Source organism: Hibiscus syriacus, unplaced genomic scaffold (assembly GCF_006381635.1).
Source record: "Hibiscus syriacus cultivar Baekdansim isolate YM2019G1 unplaced genomic scaffold, ASM638163v2 tig00111506_pilon, whole genome shotgun sequence".
NCBI classification, from domain to species: domain Eukaryota; kingdom Viridiplantae; phylum Streptophyta; class Magnoliopsida; order Malvales; family Malvaceae; genus Hibiscus; species Hibiscus syriacus.
In genome coordinates this window covers 292,575-319,858 of record NW_024063109.1, presented here as the reverse complement: position 1 = coordinate 319,858, position 27,284 = coordinate 292,575, and the positions used below count along the sequence as shown (strand labels likewise).

Genomic DNA, 27,284 nt, shown 5'->3' with positions numbered 1-27,284 from the left:
TTCCATAAAGGTATTTCGATGATGAATTATTGGTGAGAGTATAAAAGAATCAAAGAATTGATGGAAAGAAAGATTTAAAAAAATACATTTAAAATACCAAATTGAATACGATACAAAATTAACATACTGAATAGAAAAATAGTAAATTTATAGTTAATAATAAAAATTAAAGTTACATAGGTATTCTATAATGATATAGAAACACATAATTCAAGTTTAATAAAAAATTGACTTCAAATGAATGATAAATTGAAGTAATCGTGTAAATTTGAGAAATTAAATTAAAAAAATTTAAAAATATTATTAAAAAGAAGAACGGAAAATACACAGGTACTATATAATGATTTAAAAGCATGTAATTCAATTTAGTAAAAAGTAAAATTAAGATGAAGTAAAAACTTTTAAAATATTTAACTAAATATTTAATTTTTTAAATTAAATAATATTCTTAAATTTTAATTCAATTTAAACTCAAACTCAAACAGTGATTGAATAATTTGATTTAATACGAATAAATCAAATAAATTAAAAATTAAAGAGAAATTCAAGTTTTGTCAAATTTTACTCATTCTTAATCAAATGTATAAGCGCGTGACGAGCGTGATTGAGTGTGTTAATGTTTATGTTTGTTCCTTAAAGTTGACCTTTCGTTTGTCCAAACCCGACAATTATTCCAGTGTCATCTTTAACCTCTAAGGAGAACTTTGTCCACGCGCTGTCGCTTCTCGTGCTTAACACTCATCAGTATTCCAAGTAAGCTCTAAATTCCACTATGATAATCAATCAAATAAGGAAGAAAAAAAAATGGAATAAATTCAATGGAGCCAACGTTCACATGAAGCGAAAATCGCGTGGAAATGAAAGAAGATTAGGGATTGGAGTATTTCCCATACTTTTTCTCCTTTTGCCTCTCCGACAGCTCAAATTAAAGTGATCCACCATTTTACTTTATTTTTCTTTCCTCAGAAAGCTCATAGAGACTTACATTTAACCTTTGATCAAATTATGCCGCAGAAAAAGGAGAATAAAAGCAACCCAGAAACTACTCAGGCTTGATTAGAGTTCAAGTTTATGTGCATACAATGAGTACTGCACCAGCTACAACAGCGGCGGCGGTGGCAGCTACAACGCAAACAAAATTCATAAAATGTGTGACAGTTGGGGACGGAGCTGTGGGAAAGACTTGTCTCCTTATATCTTATACAAGCAACACTTTTCCGACTGTATGTTATGACATTCCCTTCTTCTTCATCTTACACAAATCTGCATTTTCATCTTTCTTTTTGTTTTCTTGCATTGAATTTGTTTGTTAAATTGTTGTAATGGGGTTTTGGGGTACTTGTGTTATGATTTACAGGATTATGTTCCTACTGTTTTTGATAACTTTAGCGCCAATGTAATGGTTGATGGGCAGACTGTCAATTTGGGTCTCTGGGATACCGCTGGTATATGCTTCTTTGCTTCTCTCATAATAAATTCTGCAATTCTAATTCTTCAGTGTGGTGAGCTTCAATAATGTTAGTCTAGCTGTTCCAAGTTTTGAATTGCCATGGGATTTGCTGCATTTTATCAGTTCATTGTTTTGCCAAAAGTTATAAGGTCAATTTCGCTTTATTTCAAAAGAAACTCCTCTTTTTGTATATTGTTTCATACACATTGAAATTTATAACACACCAATGGATGAAATCGTTTTCATTGGACATCCATGCTTATCTTGTTCAAGATCTTTCAATGGCCTTTTGATATCAATCATTATTGGAAGCATGTATTATGAAATGAATAGTGGGCTTTCTAGTTAAATTCATTTAGCGATTTGATTATATGTAGGACAGAACGGATTTCATAATGTTGATTTTGTATATAATATGTTCAGGTCAGGAAGACTATAACAGATTAAGACCTCTAAGTTACAGAGGAGCCGACGTGTTTCTTCTGGCTTTCTCCCTCATAAGTAGGCCTAGCTATGAGAACGTCTCAAAAAAAGTATGTTTCTTTTTCTCGTTACTTGTCTTTTTTAAGTATAAATCCTGATCGAGTTCTCTTTGCCTAATGTTTAGCTTATGAAATGTGTTTGCTACTAGTTTTCTGATTCCTTTACGTGTCTTTATGATCCATGGTTATGTTCGTGAAGTGGGTTCCAGAGCTGAGACATTATGCCCCGGCAGCGCCCATTGTTCTTGTAGGAACCAAACTAGGTGATTAGATTCTCTCCTCCTTGCTGTATTGTTTATGAAAATGGACGCTTCCATGTCTATGCGTTTGCTTATCAATCAAGATTCAAGATGCTCCAAATAATTAAGCCATGTCTGTAAAAAAAAATACTAGAGCTGAAGAATATGAAGTTCTTTCTCTTGTTCTTTTTTCCACCTCTTACATTCATAAAAATGGCTTCTTTTTCTGTTCAACCATTTATTTCCTCCGTAAAGTCATCTATATCTGACATGAACAGCATAAACAAAGAGCAAGAAAGAAATCAATGCACATAGTTACATAAGTGGTAGCATATGAACGTTTTTGTTTCTCAAAGATTCATGGCCGGGTTTCAATTGTGCCTGATTTTCTGGCTACATGCTCCATTCGAATATCTATCATGCATGGACAAGGTTTACATGCTCTTCTTCCGTTAATAAATTCAGTTATGTTGCAGATTTAAGAGATGACAGACAGTTCCACTTGGATTATCCCGCGGCGTGTACTATTTCTACAGAACAGGTACCTCTTCATTCTCTTATTGTCTGTGGCACCGTTAGTTGTTTCACCACATACAACAGAATCCGCACAGGTAGTCACTGGATAAGGTAGGGTGCTGCAATAATGAAGGCTTTATAAAGAAAGAGACAATGAGAAAACCTTTGTGGATAACATGTATTGTCCGTAAATCAAGGACATTGTCAGTCGATGGGTTGCAACATTTTAATGAAAGTTCAATCCGTCCTTTCACAAACTTATTTTTATCATCATTTAATGAGCAAGATCTAGAGATGTAGAGTTGCAATCCATGTCAGGTAGCAGATAGCTTAACTTATATTGCATCCTAATATTCAATATCTTAACTTTTGATGTCAGGGTCTTGAACTAAAGAAGCAAATAGGAGCAGTAGCATACATAGAGTGCAGCTCAAAGACACAGCAGGTTCGTATAGCATCTATGATGAGATTATTGTTCCAAAGCGCCCATCACATACACTTTCACAGTCTTACATTGTTTAAACTAACAGGAGATCAAATGGTGTCAAAATCAATCCATTATAAACACTTCCATGTCAATTGATTTGATATCTTCTTGCTTTGGGTTTGCATTCATTTAAGATTTAGGTGGTGTGTGTTGGAAATTGCAGAATGTGAAAGCTGTATTCGACGCTGCTATCAAGGTGGTTCTTCAGCCTGCAAAGCAAAGGAAGCAGAAGAAGAGAGCAAGTATATGCCGTATTCTCTAAGCAAATTCCAAGTGCAAAGCCAGTGTGAAGTTGACCATGTGATTCTCTCCTCTTATGTGCATTCTCCATCTTGTTAATTACATTCTTTTCGTGTTGATTTTACCGAGTGCAATAGGTTGATCAGAGTGAAAACCACATTTTGTGTGGGGGGGTACTACCTTCAAGAAGTCAAGGGTGTTTGGGTTTTGTAAATCGGCTTCTGATTGATGTGAATTATAATTTGCTTCTCATTCCAATTTTCATTCAACTTTCCTGAAAAGACCCAGACTGAAGGTCACAGTGCTGCAAAATTATGATGCAGAACCTCCCATTATGAAAAGAATGGCCTCTTGAAAATGTTGGCTAACATTTTTGATACAGCATAGAAAATTCCTGGTGTTAACATAGTAATATTTTACAAATGGCTAATGTAACGCAACGCAGAAAGGGGGGAAATGCTGCATATTGTATGATATTCATTGAATCTCTATTTGCATAACTAAGCTTTTAGCAAATGGGAAAGAGAATCATCAATCTGCCATTGGTCTTCCATCAATACTGATGCCATCCATAAAGCAATACCAAAACTGTGTTCCACAATGGTTTTAATTAACACTAGGAAAATTGCAAATCATCCTGGCATCATGCTCTTCAAATAACTCTTACCATGTAACCTATTGACTGTTTAATCAATGGTGCATACAAACCGAAACACCAGTTTCGCTTACTTAACAACTGGGAACAACTTTCTTGATCGCAAAATGAAATTTGATCACATTTTCTCCAGCTGATTCCTACACCTAGACCAAGTGCTTTGTTAAAGATAAAAGTTCCCATGTCATCTTCAAGATTTATTCTTGATGGCAGAGCACAGCAATCAAAGAACAAAATTCACTGACTAACATCAAATGACCAATGTTCTTATGACTAAATGAAGATTACAATTACAAAAACTACAATTAGGTGCAAAGTTCAGAACAATAAAGCTACATTAGTTCCACAAAAAAAGATGTAAAAGCTACAGCAGATCAGGTTGGACAGTAATCCTATCACTCAATAATCAACAAAGAAACAGGAAATTGAAGTAAACCTTAAACATTCCACCAACTTGAACTTGCAAATACGTAGTCAAAGGATTGAAAACACATTATCCATCAAGACTGGGGTGAGGGCATTCTTTTAGGCTTCTTCTTCCTCTCTGAAACCGCCTTGGCGAAAGCTTCCACAATCCTCTGCTGCGACTCCAATATCACTTCGGTTCTCTTCATCTCCATCTCCATCCTCATCGTCTCTATCTCCCTAGCCATATCCATCTTCATTTGCTCCATCCTCACAAACCCGTCTCCCAAAACCTCTATAGCTGACACCATCTCAGTAACTGCATCTTTCTCCCTCTCCCTCTTCCCTGAGATTGCCATTTTTTCCGGTATATCACCAAACCCTCTTAAAATCCTAGTCCCGTAAGCTGATCTGGAACCCGACCCACCAAAATTAACCTTACTAGGATGAGAATTCGTGTTAAGGTTAGGGTTGGGATCAGGGTTTGCAGCATATTTCTGATCTATTTTCCCATAATATCTTGGCCCTGGTTGTGCTATACTAACTCCAGTTGGGATCTTAATCCTAAACCCACCGCTATTACCCTCTCCGCCTCCACTGCCGCTGACACTCCCACCGTTGTTTCCAACCCCGTTTCTGTACAACTTTTGTACACTTCTCGTATTTAGGGTTCCGTTCTTATACACATCGTCGTAAAATTCTTGTTCCTGGCCATCTTCTTCGTCTTCACCGTTTTCATCATCTGGACTATCCGAGTTGTAATTAGATTTCGCATTAGGCCCCTTCTCCATAGCGTCCATGCGCTTAAAATGGACCCAAGAAGAAACAAATCTCGAAACGGGCATAGATCTAGCCCGTTGGATCTCGGTCCGGTACCGTTTCCTCAGCTTCTCCATCTTGTGTCGGCACTGCACGGCCGTTTTGGGAGGCGTCGCGACGGGGCAGCGTCGGGTAACCGCGTCCGCCACTTCTTGCCAGTGGCTAGCCTTGAGGTTCCCACGGCGAAGCGTGTACCATTTGTCGCGGTAGGCATCGATCAAGGCAACGGTTTCATCGTGTGACCAACAAGGTGGTGGTAGCCGCCTTGGGTTGGGTGTGACGGTGGCTGTATCCGCCGGAGTAGATCTGGATGGTGGAGGCGCCGGGAGAGACAACAGCGCTTCCGGTGGCGGTGAATGCGATGCGTTCGATTGTAGACCCTGGTCGGGCGAGGGAGAAGACGGAATCGACATGGATCTAAAAAATTCCTAGTCGGCTATTAGGTTAAGATAAGATCGGCGTGCACTTTGGGGGAAGTGGGTGAATGATAAGGATGGCGGTGCGTTTCAGAAAAAGGGAATTGGGGGTGGAAGGGAAGAGAAGAAAGAAGGGAGGAAAAGTGGGAGATAAAGGCGGGGGTGGAGGAGAAGGGGAGGAGAAAGTGGGGTTTGTTGATATAGATTGGGCTGCGGAAGGAAGGGGGAAGGCTAAAAGGGCAGGTAGGTGGTGGGCGGCTGATTAGGTGTTGGAGAGTGTGGGGGAGGGGACTAACGTGCGCCGCGGGAGTGGGAGGGGATAAGCTGTGCCGCATCCCTATTATGTGACAAAGAGGTCCACGTCTCTTGTTTTTTTTGGTCAGAATTAAAAGGCACCCTATTTCGATCTCATCACGTAATTGTGGGTAAAATCCCCCACCGAACAGGGTGGGGATCCGTGTGCGGCTCTGATCCTTGACTTGGGGCGGTGATTGGCTTTCAACTCCCATCTTTTGTTTTCATTTGTTTTTCAGGCTGCTGGTTTTCCAGAGGGTTTAGACTAGAGTTGGATTAGATTTTAAGTTTAGCCTTTAGTGGCCATTCATTATTTTCCCTCTCTTTTTCTCTTATTTATTGGTGGAGGACAAAGCGAGAGAGAGAGGTACTTTGGCCCTTTCCTCTTAAATACCATTCCGATTAAATTTTGGGGTTGTATCTCAATAATAGTGTTTTGAGAACCCGAGATGCCTCACCTCACCTGTTTATTTTCTGTAGAGGTTCTATTGTTAGAATTAAATGTATTTTGGACTCTTTCTATATTATTTTTGGCCTCAAACTTAATGCAGTTAAGTGTGAACTCTTTATCTCTGAAGTTACTAATAATCAAAGGAAAGCTATGCAGAGCATTACTGGATTTCAACTTGATTGTTTCTCTCTAAGATATTTGAGAGTCTTTTTTATTACGACTACTAAGAAGGATTGTATTGATCTTATTGAGAAGATCAAGTCTAGACTAATCTAATGGTCTGACGGACATCTTAGTTATGCTAAGTAGGCTTAAGCTTATTGAAGTTATTTAATATGACAAATTACTGCTGCAGGTAGTTAGTTCTTCCGCAGGCTGTCATTAAAAGGGTGGATCAGTTAGGGCACGAAACGAGTTGAGTTCGAATCGATTTGAAAATTTAAACTGGAACTCGACTCGGCTTGAAAATTTGTGAGACTAAAATTTTCAAGCTCGACGCGAATTCAAAACTATTAATTGAAGTTGGTAAAAGCTTGAAAAAAAAATTAAAACTTAATTCGGTTGAAGCTCAAACTCGAACTTTAAGCACATGAAAACCTTACACTGTATTTTTTTTTAAAAAAAATCAATACATAAATGTCAATATTATTAATAATTTAATTTTTAAAAAATAAAATTTTAATATATTATTTTTTTCGAGTTGCTCGTGAGTTTTTCCAGTCGAGTATCAAGTAACTTATTTTGACTCTTTAAGAACTCAAGTCGAGTCTATTCGAGTCAAGTATTTATCGAATTTTGACCGAGTTGATCTTGAGTAGCTCACGATCTGTATGGTCTATAATCAATTGTGCTTTAGATTCTTCCGGAAGAGGTTTGATTCTGCAGTAGGAGATACATTTCTCGACTGAAATCTAAGGATGATCTTGGGATTAAAGATACCAAGATTTGAAATAAGGTTTGTATTTTTTAGTTGATAAAAAATATTCTCGCTGAGGAGGGCTCCTTTTGGATGGTCTAGAGACATGCATATGTTCTTAAGGGAGAGGAGTTCTGGCAAGCTGAAACTACAACGAATGGTAGCTGGAGTTTTAGGAAAATCCTTCAAATGAGGATGGAGGCCAAGCCTATACTCACTACAACTATTGATATTGGTGCATTGAAAGCGAGATGGATTTGGGATGAGATAAGGATGAAAAGTGCTAAGCTGGCTTGGTATAAATTGGTGTGGTTTCCTCTGCATATCCCAAAACGTAGTATTACTGTATGGATGGTTTTGTTGAGGAAACTCTCCGTTGGTGACAGGTTGCTGCAAATGGGTTTGAATATTGCTGGCAGGTGCATTATTTGCAATGGAGTTATGAAGATTAGGGATCATTTGTTTTCTATCAATCCGTTGAGGAGGAGTAATTGGGACCTCATTTTGAAGTTGTGTGATCTATCTAGACAAGTCATGTGTTGGAAGGAAGAGGCTGAGTAAACAATTATTAACCTCAAGGATAAATCTTTGCTTACCATTATCCTTGAGTTAACACGGAGTGTTTATGTATATACCATATGGGAGGAAAAGAAACGCAGGTTGTTCAAAGAAAGCCTCAGTCATTTTATCTACCGTTAAAGAGATGGTGATGATTAAGCTTCAAGGGAGGAACATAGACAACGAACTTCACAAATGTTCATCTTTATAAAATGTGGGATATCCCTTATTAAGTTTCTTGTTATTGGATGTTTTGTTTAAGCGGTAGCAAATCGCTACTTTTTTTTGGCTAATATATAAAATTTATAAATAAAAAAAATTAGTTTTTTTTAAGAATGAATTTAGCTATAAATAAAGTTAGGTTTTTAATTGGGGTGAAAGTTTTTTTTTTCACGAAATTTGATTTGAATAGGCGAGCCCGGATTGCTGGTGATTAAAAGATATTATATAATTAGAATTTTTCTTAGTCATTGATAACACGTATACATTCACAAATGTAACTGATTGAATATAAAACCTCTAGAGAAAATAATATTCTCTTTAACCACCGAGACCATTTGAATTTTCAATTGGTTCTTGAATTTGTTTCATGTTAAGAAAAAATCATAAATTAATATATTATAGTGGCATTATTTTTAATTGATATTTAATATTTAATAACATGAAATTTACCGATTGAAATATTAGTAATATTATGTATCACATTATAATTTAATTAATTATAATATTATTGATTGTTAAAATATTATATCGAATTCAAATCATAATGATAAAATAAATTAATTAATTAAGAAAAACAAATATCTAATTTAAGAATAAATGCATTGGATTTAATTCAATTCCAAATCTCTATAAAAAAAATACTAAGGTGACTTTTGGTTCGCTAGAATCCTTTGGAATTAGGGGGAATTGGAATTCAATTTCACCACTTTCTCATGTTTGGTTCAACTTTCAAAGGGATAATTGGAATCCAATTCCATCAAATGAGAGAAAGTAAATTTCATCCATAACATGATGGAATTGAAATCATTTGGAAGAGAGAATATGAAATTTGACCATACTACCTTCATCAATCTTTTGGTATTCGTGTCGGATTTTTTTTTAAATTTTGGGATCGGGTCGATTTTTTTTTTAATTCGAGTTCGGGTCAGGTCAGGTTTTTTTAAGTTTGATATTCGGGTCGGATCGGGTTGGGTTTTTTTTAAGTGTGATATTCGGGTCGGGTTCGGTCGAATTTTTTTTAAAAAAAAAATCGGGTTCGGGTCGGGCCGGGTCGAGTTTTTTAAGTTTGATATTCGGGTCGAGTTTTTTAAGTGTGATATTCGGGTTGGGTTTAGGGTTTAGGGTTCATGTTAGGTTTAAGGTTTTTAAAGTTAATATTTTTATTGAATAAAAAATATTTTTTTTATTATTTCGTGCCGGGTCGAGTTTCTAATTCATATATTTGGATTAGGTCGGGTGAAACTTTATTTTGGTCAGGTCGGGTCTCGGGTGGAGGTTCCCTTGTTCTCGGGTCGGGTCGACCAAAAACCCGACCCATGGCCATCCCTAATTGCGATGATTTTAACTTATGATGTTTATTAGCATGCTTTTTATAATTTATTGAAATGAATAATCAATCAATAAAATGAAAATTTAATATTTTTTAAATTTTTATAATATTGCTACATGTAAGTTATAAAACAAACTAAAATAAAGCAAAAAAAGAAGGGCAATTCTGTAATTTTATATTACTGAAATCAAATTCATCTGACATGTCTGCAAACCAAACAGAATATGGAATTGGATTCCAATTCAATTTCCTGCCAACCACACAGGTTTCAGATTCAGATTCTAATTCCTTCATAGATTCCAATTCTCTCAAAAATATTCCAGCGAACCAAACGCCACCTAAAAGAGAAATTGTGAAGGAAAGTAAAATTCAATTGCATACCATTTTAGTTTATTTACTTGTAAGGAAAGATGTGATTTTACCTTCAATTATGGCAAAGGAACATGAATCAATTGGGGCGGTTAAATGAATAATATTGGAGAAATCTCATTCTTTAATATTAGGTAATCAACTCGTAAAATAATTTAAGTACTGAAAGAGAATATAGTTCTTTAAAGAGATTTTGAATTTAAGTAATTGTAGGTTAAGTGTGTATTATCAATAAGTTAAAGAGAATTTTAAATAAATATTATTTTATAATTATTCAAAAAATAATAATATTAGATAACCAGTTTTAAGTAAATCATCAATGTACTTAATTTTTGGACCATATTATTAATAATTATACCATAGTTTTCTTGTTATTTTGTATTTTTATTGGATTTATAGTGATATATTTTAGAAATTGATATAATAGGACGAATATATTAATAACAGAAAGGATTATATTCTAATTATCTTTAAATAGGAGATTGAAATTATCTTTTGGATTTATTAATGAAATCATTGATAAATGGATAGGAGTACGCCCTTTCCTACACATATAAATAAGCCTTATATATGATGTCCAAAGACCAACATCAACAAAGATTTCCTAAGCAAACACAAAGAAATGTCGTCTTCTTCCTTTGGCATCCCTCACTTTCTCTCCTTCCTCTTTATTTCCACTCTAACTTGCCATGGCTTAACCACCACCAACAGTTTCATAAGCAGAACATGCAAGAAATGCACACAGGGCAATCCAACTCTCAGCTACAATTTCTGCGTAAACTCTCTAGAAGCATCTCCCAACAGCCAGAGAGCCAAAGATCTTCACCAACTGGGCAATATATCGTTCATGCTGCTCCGTCGCAACTTAACGAATTCGAGGTCTTACATTAAGCAACTTTTGAACAACAAAAAGATGGAGAGTCCGTAAGAGTACGCGTTAATGATTGCCACCAACTTTATTCCGATGCGATCCTTGATACCAAAGAGGCCTTCCAAGATTACAATGCCAAGCGATACCAAGATTCTAATATCCACGTGAGTGCAGTCTCGGATGCCCCCGTGACTTGTGAAGATGGGTTCAAGGAAATACAAGGCCTGGTTTCCCCATTGACCAACACCAATAACGTTACTTTCCAGTTGTGTGCTATTTCGCTTTCCATTCTCACCCTCTCTTCCGCTTGAATTGTTTGATATGTCTTTGTTTTCCGAGAGCTGATTCTTTAGGGTACCTTTATCATTGTCTTCAAGTTCCAGTTAATACTCTGATAATCAGTTTCTTGATGATGATGATTTAATTTTAGTCGTGATCATATCAATCCAAACAATAAAAAAAATTCCCTATATTTCTACTTTCTTTCTTTAAATATCAGTGGCCAATGTATATGTGTATTTCGAGGTAGGTACATGTCTATTCTAAAATTCAATTTTTTTTAATGTTAATTGTTCATTCTATTAATGATGTTTATCTTAAAATTTTATTAGTACTTGTCCTAGACAAAAAAGTTTCTATTATTAATAATATATATGTGTCAATCCTCAAAAATATTTTTGAATCCATCATAAGAAGAGATGATCATTTCCACTTTGAAAAGAAAATTATATACATGCCGATCACCTAAGTTTTTTTTTCAGTATTAAAAATTTTCGGCAGAGGATTTGACTTGCCTGCTCCACTTACTTATGTCATGGGTCCAATCTCGGACTCAATTACCTGTGCGACTCTAGAAACTTGAAACTCAAGTTGTATGCCCAAGTCAGCCTTCAAACGGATTAAATTTTGAGTAGAAGGGTGTGGTGCGGATGTTGATGATATATGGATGAAGATATTGAATTAAATGTGATCTTATTGATTGGAAAAAACGATAACAACAACTGAGTACATGATGAGGAGGAAAAGACCTCTCTATATAGTGAAAACCCTTTACAACAATCAAGTATTAAACTATTACAAGTCTAACTAATAATTGTCGAGTCATAATGTGATTAGGTCTTGCTGGTTTTTTATGCTTATATACTTTTTTACACCTATCAAAATAAATATATTAAATTCATCAATCACTTTTTAAGGATAATTTTATTATTTTTCTTGGTCAAATATATATCCTAAGACTATGTACATAATCAATATGAGACACAAATTATGGGACATAGAGAGTAATTTTTTATAAATATTTTTGTTTCGAGTCAGATTGAATTTTATCTCAAAAGATGGGTAGGGTTTTGGGTCCAATGAAGTCATCTTAAACTCGGGCCGAGTTTTAGGTGGATGATATATATTTTTCGGATCAAATTCAGGTAAAAGATGTATATTTTTTCAGGTTGAATTTTTGATAGCCGAAAACTCGACCATTCCCATTCCCATTCCCATCCCTATACTTATACACATACAATTTTCCTTCTTAATTTGGTCCGACTCCAACCAAATGCCGTTCAAATCTAACCACATGTGCATCAAAAGTTTTCCAATCTTAGCTTACATAGATAATAATATCATGAAACCCAAAGAAACTTTGAGAAATTAATTCCAGACTGTAAAGAACAAACTCATCCATGCATACACAGAGATCCAAAACCAGAGAAAAAACCCAGAGAGAAGATTAGGGTTTTGAGTGATGCTTGAACAAGTGACTATCCCCACATCTTAACTACAATTGAGAGCTAATTGTTTGTTTTGATGAGAGTTTTCTTCTTCACCGAAACAGGAATGGGATGCTTCTGCAAGAATACTTGGTGGTGGAGGTTGCTGCAACATCATCTTCCTTTGTAGGTAAGAGAAGTAGGCGTGGAAGGTATTTGGGGTTACATTTAAGTTGAAACCCAACCCGAACAGAAAACCCACTTCCAAGAAGTTCATTTCTATCGTGCTGATTCCTCCTACTTTTGCGTAGTAAGCATTGTTGTAATACCTGAAATCAAGTTCCAAAATAATAGCTCAGATTTTTATAGGGCGTTCTTAATATTTTTAAGGCTAAACTACACATTTAGTATCTAAACTAGCACTTTTGTTCTGTTTTGGTACCCAAACTTTATTTTCCCCCCAAAATCATACATAAAGTTTAATTTAAGTTTCAATTTGGTACACCGTCGATAAAAACCTAACGAGTATGTTGACATGCCACTATAAGAAAATGCCATCTAATAATTAAAAAAATGATATGTTAGCAATTCTGTTAATTTTTTTAACAACGGGTGCCAAATTGAAATCTAAACTAAATGTAAAGAATGGTTTTAAAAGAAAATAAAGTTTGGGTATTAAATAGAATAAAAATAATAGTTTAGATACTAAACATGTGGTTTACCCTATTTTAAAACGAGATAAGAAATAGAAAACTATTATTATTTTTTCAACAGTTAAAAAAATCGTGAAGTTAAAAGGTGAATTTAATTAGACAATGTAAAATACGACGTGATATTTTTATTGTTATAAAAGTGATATTTTATTTGTATTTAAAGTACATGAATTTTGTTTTTTCATTTTAGAACTATAAAGATTAAGCGATAAAATTATCGTCTCGATGATTAAATGATAGTGATATTATTATTCAAGATTCGAATCATTTCCTCCCTTAATTATCAAATAAATAAATAATTACAGAGACCAAAATATATACAGTATAGAACGAGGATCTATACAGTAGTTTTACCAAAAATTTGGCCAACCTTTCCAGGCGCATTTCCTTTTAATTTACTATTTGAAAATAATTGAAGCACATGGACAGATAAAACTATATCATGGATGATTAGTTGTCAGACTAGCAGAAGACAGCTAGGATGAAACTCTGAATCACCATCAAACATAGTTTTCTGGGAAATTCAATGGCTTCACAAACCCATATTCTAATTTAAACCAGACAACTAACGAGTAGTTGAGGGAACTTACAAATCATCCATGAACTTAGCAGCAACCATGACACTCGTAATAAGCAGCCGATGAACGTTGAAAGAATTGATGGGCAACGAGGGTTGCCTTTGAGCAAACCGATCAAGATAAACATACGCAACAATGAAGCAAGACGGGCTACAATTTGCGTACTTGTAAATCCTGTCCAGGTAGCTCTGAATCGAGATACTCGGCCGAGTTAGCCCCTGAAACACCGAAATCTGCTGAGCCTTAAACCCAGAGCTCGCATCATTGGATTCAGCCACTTCTTCCAGCAGAGAGGACAGAAACGTTAGCAGATTCGGCATCGTGTTTGGGTTCTCTAACTCCGCCATTGCCGAAAAGATTTTGGTACCAAAAGTGTTGAATGTATGGAATTTGAAATCCCCCATTTGGTGGGGTTTATAAGGTTCCTTTCTGGGACATAAACAAGTGTGGGGTTTTGAGTATGATTATTAAATTTAAAAACTTAACTTGTTGAAGAGGGAACAAATTAAAAGTTTGGTTCATTAGTGGATTAAAGTCATTTTCCAGCGTTTAAACTTGTGGCTACTGTGTTGTGCCGATGGGTATGCCATACCCATCATGTGATTACATGTGGGAATTTTTTTTTATTGTTATTTGTCGGGTCCTATTTTTTTATTTTTTATTTTTGGGTTTGAAGATATTGCATGTGTTGTAAATCTACACAGAAAAAAAAATGTTTTTGTTATGTTTTTTTAGGCAACATGGATGTGTGCCCTTGTTTCTTGTTGATTTAGATTTCAAGTTGTTAGGGCTGCAATTCAAGATATGTTTGGCATCAAATATATTTCATATCTTGCTTAAGATTTTCCAAGAAAAACATGGCTACAAACAACAACTTCGAACATGAAGAACACCCATGGCTCCGGTCTTGTCTGCTTGTCTTTGGATGCATGTGCTTCTGACATTTTTTTATCTCAATTTATTTATCACTAAACAAGTTACACTACAAACTCTTGAATTTGATCTGAGGAATTCGAGTTACAAAATTTTAACATCATGCTTATTACAAGTCAAACTAATTAATATTTAACATATTAAAGTAATGTAATAGGTGATAATAATGAAGGAAACATAGTTTTAACCTGCATTAAATACATGTTTGATCTCCAATTCTGCAGCTCTACATTGGTAAAAGATATTACAGCAATCTGGATGGAGCCTCTCTCAACTTTCACTAAGTTTTGTGTTTTGCCATCAGCTTCGGGTATTAAACTAATTTGACCCTAACATCCACTTGACTTTCACTGAAAATCATAAGCATCCGTGTCCAAAGAGGACAATATCGATTTATGAACCTCATTCTTTTAATTTTAGTTCGAGCAACTTTTGCTGATTGAAACCGAAACAAAGAAAAGGGATAACTCGGAAGAAGAGGAAGTTAAGGCAGTGAGAAGGTTGAAGCATGTTTTTGTTGGAGTGATGCAAGGGGAAAGCATGTGTGGTTAATTCTCAAAATGTATTGAGATTAATAACGACACAAATGCTTGTCCATGTTGCAGTTGCACCTCAACCTATGTGTTGTCCATGCGAGCCACCACATCCTTACATATGGCAACCAACATAATTTCGTACCACAAAAGAATAATCTAATTTCTTACTTTATACTTATATGCTAAAAATGAATTAAAGACCAGCCTCACATGTTTAAAGGGTGCCGCTTATGAGTGAAAATAATATATATATATATATATTGGCTAAGCAGATTAGAATCTATTAAAAAAAAACTAGGTATTTACAAGATTACCAAAGTGCACTAGAAACTAGAAATAATAAGGCATGTACATACCATAACACTAATCTACACTAGAAACTAGAATCCATAGCATCTCAACGGAGCTGACACCTTGCACTAAAAGAAATAAGAACCAAATATAAACCAGAGACCCAATGAAACCACAATTTCGCTCGAGCTGTTGATTGAGCTAAATCTAAACACCGGTTCTTAGGCCTAACTGAGCTTTACCAAATCGAATATATTATTAAATTACACTTTTACCCTTACTAGTTAATTGAACTCGGGCTTGAGCTTTTATAAATATAGATAAACATATTTAAACTAACTCAAGCTTAAATAACTCGATGACATCTTTAGTTGAACCTGAAACTTAAAAATTGATGTTGAATCAAACCCAAATCGAGAATCAAACTCCAAATTTAGAAGCTCATATTTACAATTATTTGAACTCAGCTCAATAAGATCTATAGATTAAAGTGCTAAGAATGAAAGCCAGTATTCAAACTCGGCTCGATTCAGCTTGATAAGATGTATAGATCAAAGTGGTAAGAAGATCGTTAAAAAGGTACACTAAATGGTATAAAAGTTCATCAAAGTGCAAATAAGTTTTGCATAAATCTTGAGGTGAACTGCCACAAACATATAGAAGCTACTAACCATAACGTTCAAACATGTCACCAACAGAAGTTCTATTCATGGTTTCATACAAACCAAATTCAACTCAAACATGTTACTGCTAGTTGTGTTTTAAAAAGCGCGCCTGAGGCGCTAGGCGAGGCGAGGCGTTTAGAAGAAAGCCTCCGACCACCAAGGCGGCGGCGAGTACATGAGGCGGCGATTCAGTTGTCAGAGGCGGCGAGAGGCGACGAGGCGATGCTTTTGGCGATTCACGTACAATGACCCATTTCTTTCCTTCTTTCATTTTAGCAGCGCTTTGCTGTTGCTGTTCTTTCTCGTCCTTTGGCTTGGGTTTTCGACCTCTCTTCTTTGGTTGTTGTTGTTGTTGAGATTGGGGAGACTCCATTTTTTAGATTCGTAGTGTTGCTGATACTTTAAAAGCAAAGAAGGGGAACCCACGCACAAGGAACTGTTGGTTTCACTTTCAAGAGGCCAGAGGCCGAACCCCTAGTGCCTCCTACCGGGATTGTGATGGGAGAGAGCGAGAATACCAAAAGCAAAAGTAAAAAAAAAGTGGAAATGATTTATCTGGGTAACTCTGTTTCAAAGATGGTGATTCACACCAAACCTGTTCGTATATTTTATTCGAGTCTATTTAATTAATTTTTTAATATTTTTCTTATATAATCTGTGTGATTTAAGGGTTATAATTATAAAAAAATATTGATTGTCATGTGTTTTAATTTGCGATTGTAATTATAATTTTTTTTTATATTTTAAACGGTTGTGATTAAATTTTTTTATTATAGTTTAATTTTTTTTATTTTTAATAAATTAACAGTTTTTATCTTGTTAAAAAATTAAATGATGGCTTACGAGGTTATTTCTTATAGTATAAAAACTATATAATATAATTTACACTAAAATAATATTCATGAGTCTTATTTTTATTTTGGAAATTGAGATTAATTTATTTATATTACGGATTAAACAATCATTGATGTTGTGTAAAATTAAATCTTGATTTATTTTACACAACAATATATTATATATATCATACCTCACAAAATTAAATCTTGATTTATTTTATATGTTAATAGCGGATTGGTGGTTTGTATATGGAGCCTCAGCACCGGAGTTACAGAAATTTGCAATCCGAGTTCTTAGCCTTACTTGTAGTGCTACGGGTTGCGAGAGGAACTGGAGCGTTTTTCAACAACTTCATTCAAAAATGAGAAATAGATTGGCACAAAGTCGTTTAAATGGCATGGTGTATGACAAGTTTAATTGTGCTTTTCGACGGAGATATCAAAGAAAGGGCACCACATATCCTATTCTTTTGAAGGAAATAGATGAAAGCAACGAGTGGTTGATGGGTCATATGGACGATGAAGATGGTGAGGAGGACGACTTTGTCTTTGATGGAGATGATTTAACATGGTATGCTATTGATAAAGCTTTCGGTGCATCTCAAGCTACTTATTCCACTAGAAGAACATCTACATCAAGTTCATCAAGAGATAGAGGAAAGAGTGTTTCCCAAACCTCCACTCGTAGAAGGCCTTACTGGACTAAATTTGATTGATGAAGACGATGAAGAGATAGAACAAGATATTGAACTTTCCGAAGATGATGGGGAGGAGGAGGTGCTTGGGATTGATGTTGATGACGATGAAGATGAGTTTTAGGCATTTTGATTATTGATGATATTTTTTATTTGTCTTTTTGAGATACAATATGACACATGCTTCTTGGTATTTTTGCTTATTAAGTTAATTATTAAGTTGTTTTGTGTTTGAAGTATGGTTATAAAATATTTATAAATGTTTTGTAAAATTAAGCGCATCGCGTATGTGAATCCCTCGCCTCAAAGCGCCTCAAAAATTGAGGCTTTCGGGTAGCTAATCGCCTTGGAGCGCCTCGCGCCTTTTAAAACACAGACCGCTAGAGCACAACAATACCGTCTTAAATGGTAACCAAAGGTAATTAACTTAGTAAAAAGTTTATAAAAAAGTTTGCTAACAAGAGGCAAACATGATGATACCATGATCAGCAACAGTTTAGTCTAAAAGTCTACTCATAAATCCAAGGGTGGATGCTGCTCTGCCAGTTAACAGGGCTTTCTGGGAACCACAATGCAATTTCCTTCCTTGCACTCTCAACTGAGTCACTTCCATGAATCACATTCCTGGAAAAAAGACAACCAAAATCAACATATAGGTATAAATTATAGACAGATGAAGGGAAAATAACAAAACAGAACAAGCATACCGATAAATTGAAGGATAAAAGAACTATCTATACCTGCCAATGTCAATTGCAAAGTCACCACGGATTGTTCCAGGAGCAGACTGAGCAGGGTTTGTGGCTCCAATAATCTTGCGACCAGTGGTAACAACATTCTTACCCTCCCAAATCATAGCAACAACGGGACCAGAGATAATATACTCTAAAGTCCATTAAAGAAGGGCTTTGCAGAAAGGTCTGCATAGTGCTTCTCAGCGAACGATTGATCCACAGTGATGAGTTTCAAGCCTAAAGTAGACAGATCAAAGTGAAATAAGTAAACATTCCACCCAAAAGCATATAGTGCTAATGATTTCAATACAGTGAGGGAAGGGCATCCATTTTGTATGTTACAGAAGTATTGTCAACATTCAATAGCCTATAAGGTACTTTAGAATCAATTCCAATAATACTCGGGATTTGACACCAAGGAAAAACAGAGGAAATTATCAGAAAATTGATGCTACCTTTCAAATAGAAGCCTTTCATCTCAAATCTGCCAATGATTTCACCAACCTGAAACACATAATAATCTTGATAAGAAACACAGTTTTCTCACTTTTCAAACCACAGTCGAACAAATAACATGCTACAATAAAAAAAACAGGTGAGAAGCTTTCAGATGTTCCAGAATTAATTTCTCAGTGTTCTTGATTTCATTGCCTTAAAATGCAAAAAAAAAATTGAAATAAAACTAAAACAGCATTCGTATGCTACCCAGTACAGAAGATTAGGCTAGTTGGACCTTAGATCTACGAACTTAACAAGTTCACTAAGTTCCATGCAGCTGAAAATCGAAAATGAGTTGTTCTACTTAGAAAATTTAACAATCAGACCACCAAGGTATTGTCATTTTTTTCTTAATTTGTAGCAGTTAAAGGGATTCAAACGATCGGATAAAGGTACAGATGAAAGAAATTAAAACTGAAAGAGTGGAAATAGAAGTATTACCAAACCCCTTTGGACGCCATCAGGCTTGATCATGATGAATGTTTGCTCCATCTCTTCTCTTTCTTTTCCGTCTCGATGATGGCCGCCTCTGTGCTCAATCCTTATGCGAGAAAGAAGAGAGTTTAAGGTGTTTATATAGAGTCGTGCTACGCGGCCGCAACCCTAGTTCAGCGGCGCATGCAATAGAATATCCCATATCCCTAAACCTAGATTCGGGCTATTTTTGTCTCAAAGTGCTGATGTGAGCATTTACCATGATTAACCCCCACCCCCTTTTTTTTTCATCTTTTTAACTTTAACTATAATCTCAGTCATATGTGAAAATAATATTTTTAAATAATATTATTTATTGTTGGCCAAAATGAAATATATTTATATTTTGAAAAATTAAAATAAAATTTAAAAGTATCAACGAGGTTAATTCAAATGAAAAGTAGTTTGGTATCACTTAAGTATTTTTCATGTTCGATGTTTTGTACACGCATAAAATCTTTATTGGGATACTCACCCACTAAAATCAGGCATGCAATATATGTCGGTCTAGATTAATCAGGACAAAATCTTAGAGAACCGAAAAGGCAATAAAAATATATATAAAATATAAAATAAAATGAAAATTATTAGAAAGAATAAGAGAGAAGCTAAGCCGTTGCGATTGGTTTAAAAAACAGATTGTTTTTATTCTTATCTTTTTAGAAATAGAAAAACAAAAAAAATGTGAAGTTAAAATTTATAAAAACAAAAATATATAAAAACAAAAATAATAAAATAAATTATTATAGTTTTATTCTTCTTAGAAATGTTTTCCAAGATTGAAAATGTTAAAAACAAGTTTTTCCAAGTTAATAAATTGATATGGATTCAAATTTTTTACAAACACACAAAAAAAAATATTTTTATTATCCTACTTCAAGTCTTTATAAATATAAGGTTTAATTAAAAAATAAACTTTTAAATTATTTTTTTATTTAACGTATTTTTTTTATTAAAGTAAGTGTTTAATATTTTACTTTTGCTATCATTTCCAGTAATACTTATTAAAATTTTATTAAATTATTTGTCTAATTAATACACTAAATGTAATAATACTTAGAATTTTTTTATTATTTGTATTAAAGAATATAAAAAACATTATATATCTTATATGATTAAATAAAATCGTTTAAATTATAACTAATCCTTATTGTTAATATTTTAAATAATTATAATTAAATATGAACAAAAATTCAAACAAATCTACTTGACTCATATAGCTCATATAATTGGCGTTAGTGATGAATGGAGACTCATCGAGCAATTAGAATGAATAACAAGCCTCACAGCATCGGCGCATGGGTACGACATATATCTTTTAATAACATTTTAAGCAGCTTGCCGTTTTCTTACCTCATTATCATTTTAAGGTATAAAACCCATCATGTTTAGGATTAGCTAATATGAAATGAAGTTTCGAATTCTAAAACTGGTACTATCAAAGGCCAACTTTTAGCACGCGTATGAAGTGTAGCCAACAGACGATGTAACTTAAGAAACAAGAATAACAATATAACTATATGTATATTGTACAACCCTTGACGTTAACATGAGTGTAGAAATGAATGAGATCCTCTAATGACGTTTTTTTATCCATAAGAAATAAGTCTGCAACTGATTAGTTAAGAAACATGTAACCTAACATGCAGCATATTGCTTCCTGCAGAAGAAATACAACTTGACTTTCTAGGAAGAGCAGCAGCCACTCTTCTGTTCAATAGGCTGGATCTGTACGGTCGGAGGCCTTGCATTGTTTGTGGCCGGTTGGCTTGCCATTCTGCAATCACAGGCAATTTTAAGGACCGAGCAAATCGCAACGATGTATTTGTCAATCAATAGGTAGCAGGACTTTGTCCTAAGTTTGATAAGGCTTTATATTAAAAAAAAATGGATAAACTATGTATTTAATCACACAACTATTCTCACGATTTCGTTTTGGTCACCCAACTATTTTTTTCTTTCAAAATCACACCTAAAGTTACCTTTAAGTACTTATTTTGACCAAAATATTTTAGGTGCCTAGATGAAAAAGACGGCAACTTTAGGTACTTAGATTACAAAGGTGGTATACTTTAGGTACCTATTGTTGAATTAAGTCATTTGATAACAGTGAGCAGCCATGGCCTAAAACGTATGGCTAAATATCTGATATTGCTAAAAGCCTAAACTATTTAGGAAAAAGAACGTTGGGTGTACCTCTCCTTGATGGAAGCAGCCATGGCCACGAAAGCCTGTTCCACATTCATGGAATCTTTTGCACTGGTTTCCATAAAAGGTATGCCAACTTCATCTGCAAACGCCTTTATAGAAAGGGATGGGAGAATAAATGCAGCTTAACACCAATAATTTGAATTTGTAATCATGAGGCTACTAATATAAACAATTAGCTGCAAAGACTCTCCTTAAAAGAAAATAATTTATGCTTAACACATGAAACTAGCAAAATACCTTGGCAGTCTCGTACAACACGACTTTGTTTTCTGTAAGATCACATTTGTTTCCAACCAATAGTTTGTTAACGTTATCATTAGCATAGCGATCAATTTCATTCAACCACTGCTTGACGTTGTTGAAGCTTTCTTGGTCAGTCACATCATAAACAATCTAATAGGGGAACCACCAGTGAATGGGGGAGATAAAAGGAAAAAAAATGTTTATGAGAAGCACAAATAAATAGCTGAAAACAAAAAAAAAGGAACTGAAAGGAGAAAAATAGAAACAAAAAGATCACCCGCTATTATGCCATGAGCCCCACGGTAGTAGCTGCTAGTGATCGTCCTAAATCGTTCTTGTCCAGCAGTGTCCCACTAAACATTTAACCAAGAGCAAACTAACTAGTAAAAAACAAAGAAGTTAAACTGAAAACACAAAGGAATTAAACCCCCAAAAAAAACAGTACAGTATTCTAAAACATACAATTTGAAGTTTAATGGTCTTCCCATCCTGCTCCACAGTGCGTATTTTCTACCCAAAAAGAAAACCAAAAGACCCGAAATTAGAATAATTTCCATAAATTTGGCATCCAGAAGTTAACACTGGAGACTGGTTAACTCACAAAATCAACCCCAATGGTGCTTATGTAACTATCTATGTATGAATCATCCTGCAAAGAAATTACGCATCGATCAGGTTCAAGATTTAGTTCTGCAGCATCTGAAAATAAACAGGTATACGACTAAAAAGATACAAGATTCTGATGCCGAAAAGTACTCAGTCAAATCATGAAAACATGTCACAACGTGAAGGGATAAATTTTACCCTCGATATAAATGGGCACTATATGCAATGAAACCTTTTTAATCAAATCACTCGTACAATCTTAAAACATCATAAACGAATATTAACATTCAAGGTTAATCATTTGAACATCTAGTCATCTACGAATGCCAAATTGAGTCAAGAAACTTACAGCAAATCTCAAAAGAAGACAAGATTTTGCAACACCAGAATCTCCTATAAGCAAAAGTTTGAACAGATAGTCACTGAAAAAGAGTGCAACTAGATTATATTAAAATAATTTTCAATGATGCAATAAAATTTAATCTCCAACCATACAATACATAAAATAAAGCTTGTTTCTACGAAAGAGGCCTAATCCCCCATTTCCAAACAGATTATTTCGTAAAAGAACGAGATGTCCCAACAAATTATATCATTAAGAGCCTATTTTCCCACCTAAATCAATCTATTTAACTGCATATAGATAACATAAAGGCAACACATGAGTATTGAAGAACACATCAAAGCTCCCACATTTAAAAAAAAAATTAAATTCCATAAACAGAACCCAGTTACAAATTACACAACAATAGGAACAACAACAGAAGAGAAAATAACATCTGAATTCCACCAGCTCGCAAACAAAATCCCGTGGATTACAGGTTTTACCTTTAACACAGACAATTATGATACACACAAAATTTAGGTATTTTTAACTTGATCAAATTATAAAAATAAGAAAATAGGTAAATAGAAATGCTTAATCTGAACAACATGGCATACAAATAAAGAGAAAACTTACTATTCGGGATTCATAGTGGAATGAAGAAAGAGGAGGATCGAAGGATGGGATCACCGGAATCCGAATAAAAATTCCCGCGAGAGACCACGGAGATCTACCAAAGATTAACCCAAAAAGTCAGCGGAAAGAAGATGGAAACAAGGGACACAAATAAAGAAAGAGAAAACGGAGATTAAGATGTAACGCTAGGGAGAGCCTGAAAAAGCTGAATCGGAGAGAGACCATAAACAGCTCAAACGCAAACGTCATCTCTCATATTTGGCAGCTATTAATTACAAAATCTATAATATAATACATATTTTTTAATAATATAACTCATCAAAACATTCTACATACATAAGTGTTTGAATCCGAAACTTAGAAAAAATAATATTTTTTTAATTATTAGGTCACTCAATCATAATATATAAAATTTTAAAATATTATACATGTAAATTTTATAAGAATACATATAATAATTTAAGTATAATACTTATTAATGATATTAATCTAATTTTATAATAGTATATAGAATTATAATTTAAATAAAATGTTGTATATTTTGATAAATTTAAATATTTTAAAAATATATTATTTTTAATCATTCAATTATTCTCGTAATTTAATATTAAGTATAATACTTATTAATGACATATTATTGTATTTATTCATTCAATTATTCTCGTAATTTTATCTTATGATTCAATTTTTTTTTCAAATCATATCTAAAGTTATATTTTAATTATTCGCCATTAAAAATATAAAATTATTAGCATGATAACTTTTTAAATATATATTTTTCAATGATGATAAAAATTACTTTATGATGACACGTTAACATCACTATTAAAAAATTTAATAGTAAATTTTACCCAATATATTATTATTAAATAATTAATCACTTAAGGTAGGCCCTTTAAATTTGGATGATGGATCAGATTTATGTTTATCAAACCCCTACAATATATAAACGAAATGGGTCTTTGTAGTATGGATCATGGCCCTTTATGTTACTGAAGCAACAACCAACTTTAAGTAAATCCAATAACAATCAATTCCAAGCTCAGATGTTGCCGGTTGAATATCAAGCAGTCCCTTATCATCCCGAGATAATCTAAAGGACACAATTAGATATTAAAAGCCTTTGGCAATTCATAAGATGGAGAAGTACGGATTGAGAATCAAAGATGAAGAAAGAGATTAATCATAGGAATTGTTGCTGCTGCTATGCATCTTTGATTCAAGCTAAAAGGGAACAACAATGGTGTCATCATTTTTGGAAGAAAGCAAGTAGCAAAATAGTTCCATCTATACTAAAACAGAAGTATGCAGATCATGAATGGGGTTTCAAGAAATCTCACTTGCCCCCCAAGATTGGGAACTGCCCAGGGTCTTCAATGGATGGTGTTGTCACATTTCTTATTGCACCATCTCCACCGAACTCTCTTGAACCACGTCCACGACCACGCCCTCTTCTACTTGGATTATAGTACCTCCCCCTTCAGCGGGCTTCAGAAATTCATTAATGCTGACAGACTACGACCACCATACAGATATGAACCATCACTACATGCCAGAAGGACATTATGCAAATTACAGATAGATTTGCACAAAACAGTAAAAAGAGAACGGTGCACCTATGCAAGTCATGGAAGAAAAAGACTACCAGAAAATCTTAAATCCGGAAGTTTGAAAGCAGTAGAAATTAAGGTCCCATAAATACAGAATATCTGCACAATTAAGGTGCAAAATGTGCTGCGGAACAATGAATTCCAACAGTCTCTCAGAGAAACTAGAAAAAGAAGGCAAGTCATGACATAGGTCAGTAGAAAGAAGTAAACATAACTTTTTAGCTCTCTCTTCCTTCTCATAACCCTATTTTCTCTTACCTTTATCAGATCCCTGTAGAAGGCAATTATAAGGAATTTAAAAATGTTTTCCAAAAAATATGATTTAGTCATTAATGATGGATTCTCAAAGAGAATCAAAAGGTCATACCAATATTATGAAGACCTCATCATTACTCTTCTTATTTGAAAGCTGCTGCATAGACTCGAACTCTTTGGCATCTACTTTTCTTTCCTCAGTCTTTAGAGCCTGGAGAACCTTCCTTTTCTCTTCCAGCACCTTCTCATACTCCTCAAGAGTCGTCTCCTATAAAATATAATATCAATAATCGCACAAAGTAATAGCCAAATTAGTAGCTTTCATTTATAATTAACAAAGGTTGCAGACATCAAATAACCATGTACCTTGTCCTCGGACTCTTTTTCTACAGGTTCGTTTGTAGCATTCTCCCTGTTAGCATCGCCCGCCTCCTCTTCTTTTGCTTGCTTTTCGTCACCTAAATTCCACTCACCTTCGTTGGCAACTTCTTCAGTCACACTGAACAATAAAAATACAATACTTCATTTCATTTTATGATTACAACGAGGAATGAAGAATGAAACTAAGTGATATTTTATTTGATTATACAATGAAACTAAGTGATGTTTTATTTGATTATACAATGACACTGATGTTTTATTTGATTTTCTGGCTACATGCTCCATTCGAATATCTATCATGCATGGGCAAGGTTTACATGCTCTTCTTCCGTTAATAAACTCAGTTATGTTGCAAATTTAAGAGACGACAGACAGTTCCACTTGGATTATCCCGCGGCGTGTATTATTTCTACAGAACAGGTACCTCTTCATTCTCTTATTGTCTGTGGCACCGTTAGTTGTTTCACCACATACAACAGAATCCGCACAGGTAGTCCCTGGATAAGGTATGGTGCTGCAATAATGAAGGCTTTATAAAGAAACAGACAATGAGAAAACCTTTGTGGATAACATGTATTGGCCGTAAATCAAGGAAATTGTCAGTGGATGGGTTCCAACATTTGAATGGAAGTTCAATCCGTCCTTTCACAAACTTATTTTTATCATCGTTTAATGAGCAAGATGTAGAGTTGCAATCCATGTCAGGTAGCAGATAGCTTAACTTATATTGCAGCCTAATATTCAATATCTTAACTTTTGATGTCAGGTCTTGAACTAAAGAAGCAAATAGGAACAGTTGCGTACATAGAGTGCAGCTCAAAGACACAGCAGGTTCGTATAGCATCTATGATGAGACTATTGATCCAAAGCGCCCATCACATACACTTTAACAGTCTTACATTGTTTAAACTAACAGGAGATCAAATGATGTCGAAGTCAATCCATTATAAACACTTCCATGTCAATTAATTTGATATCTTCTTGCTTTGGGTTTGCATTCATTTAAGATTTAGAAGGTGTGTGTTGGAATTTGCAGAATGTGAAAGCTGTATTCGACGCTGCTATCAAGGTGGTTCTTCAACCTACGAAGCAAAGGAAGCAGAAGAAGAGAGCAAATATATGCCGTGTTCCCTAAGCAAATTCCAAGTGCAAAGCCAGTGTTAAGTTGACCACGTGATTCTCTCCTCTTATGTGCATTCTCCATCATGTTAATTACATTCTTTTCGTGTTGATTTTATCGAGTGCAATAGGTTGATCAGAGTGTGAACACCACATTTTGGGGGGGGGGGGGTACTATCTTCAAGAACTCAAGGTGTTTGGGTTTTGTAAATCGGCTTCTGATTTGATGTGAAAAGACCCAGACTGAAGGTCACAGTGCTGCAAAATTATGATGCAGAACCTCCCATTATGAAAAGAATGGCCTCGTGAAAATGTTGGCTAACATTTTTGATACAGCATAGAAAATTCCTGGTGTGAACATAGTAATATTTTACAAATGGCTAATGTAACCTATTGACTGTTTAATGAATGGTGCATACAAACCGAAACACCAGCTTCGGTTACTTAACAACTGGGAACAACTTTCTTGATCCCAAAATGAAAATTTGATCACATTTTCTCCAGCTGATTCCTACACCT

The 27,284-nt window shown here is 34.6% G+C and overlaps 4 protein-coding genes and 3 pseudogenes across 5 annotated transcripts; 2 read left to right on the top strand and 5 right to left on the bottom strand.

The window, feature by feature from the left end:
- The first annotated feature begins 997 nt into the window (after positions 1–997).
- Positions 998–26,531, top strand: LOC120164175 (rac-like GTP-binding protein 5). 2 transcript variants are annotated; one of them, XM_039173930.1, is made up of 8 exons: positions 998–1,223; positions 1,358–1,445; positions 1,874–1,983; positions 2,132–2,195; positions 2,648–2,712; positions 3,067–3,166; positions 20,063–20,068; positions 26,501–26,531. In XM_039173930.1, the coding sequence occupies exons 1-7, from the start codon at positions 1,083–1,085 to the stop codon at positions 20,065–20,067; spliced, it is 573 nt and encodes a 190-aa protein (XP_039029861.1). In that variant the 5' UTR covers positions 998–1,082; the 3' UTR covers position 20,068; positions 26,501–26,531. The 2 variants fall into 2 exon arrangements, with proteins under 2 accessions (XP_039029861.1, XP_039029859.1); XM_039173928.1 differs by lacking the exons at positions 20,063–20,068; positions 26,501–26,531 and adding an exon at positions 3,338–3,666 and having other exon boundaries at positions 1,021–1,223; positions 3,067–3,132.
- On the bottom strand, positions 4,552–6,079 carry LOC120164172 (trihelix transcription factor ASIL2-like). The gene has a single exon (XM_039173925.1). It carries the CDS (start codon positions 5,704–5,706, stop codon positions 4,570–4,572), a length of 1,137 nt encoding a protein of 378 aa, XP_039029856.1. The 5' UTR covers positions 5,707–6,079; the 3' UTR covers positions 4,552–4,569.
- Positions 10,472–11,031, top strand: LOC120164214 (annotated as a pseudogene).
- LOC120164174 (cyclin-U4-1-like) lies at positions 12,219–14,147 on the bottom strand. Its single transcript, XM_039173927.1, has 2 exons — positions 13,730–14,147; positions 12,219–12,755 (listed from the first exon to the last, which is right to left on the bottom strand). The coding sequence occupies exons 1-2, from the start codon at positions 14,119–14,121 to the stop codon at positions 12,491–12,493; spliced, it is 657 nt and encodes a 218-aa protein (XP_039029858.1). The 5' UTR covers positions 14,122–14,147; the 3' UTR covers positions 12,219–12,490.
- Positions 18,056–19,449, bottom strand: LOC120164177 (annotated as a pseudogene).
- On the bottom strand, positions 20,907–23,639 carry LOC120164178 (ras-related protein RABD2a-like). The gene is made up of 8 exons (XM_039173931.1): positions 23,401–23,639; positions 22,789–22,861; positions 22,435–22,482; positions 22,296–22,343; positions 22,115–22,186; positions 21,828–21,983; positions 21,576–21,679; positions 20,907–21,156 (listed from the first exon to the last, which is right to left on the bottom strand). The coding sequence occupies exons 1-8, from the start codon at positions 23,412–23,414 to the stop codon at positions 21,066–21,068; spliced, it is 606 nt and encodes a 201-aa protein (XP_039029862.1). The 5' UTR covers positions 23,415–23,639; the 3' UTR covers positions 20,907–21,065.
- Positions 24,385–26,337, bottom strand: LOC120164298 (annotated as a pseudogene).
- Positions 26,532–27,284: the final 753 nt, after the last annotated feature.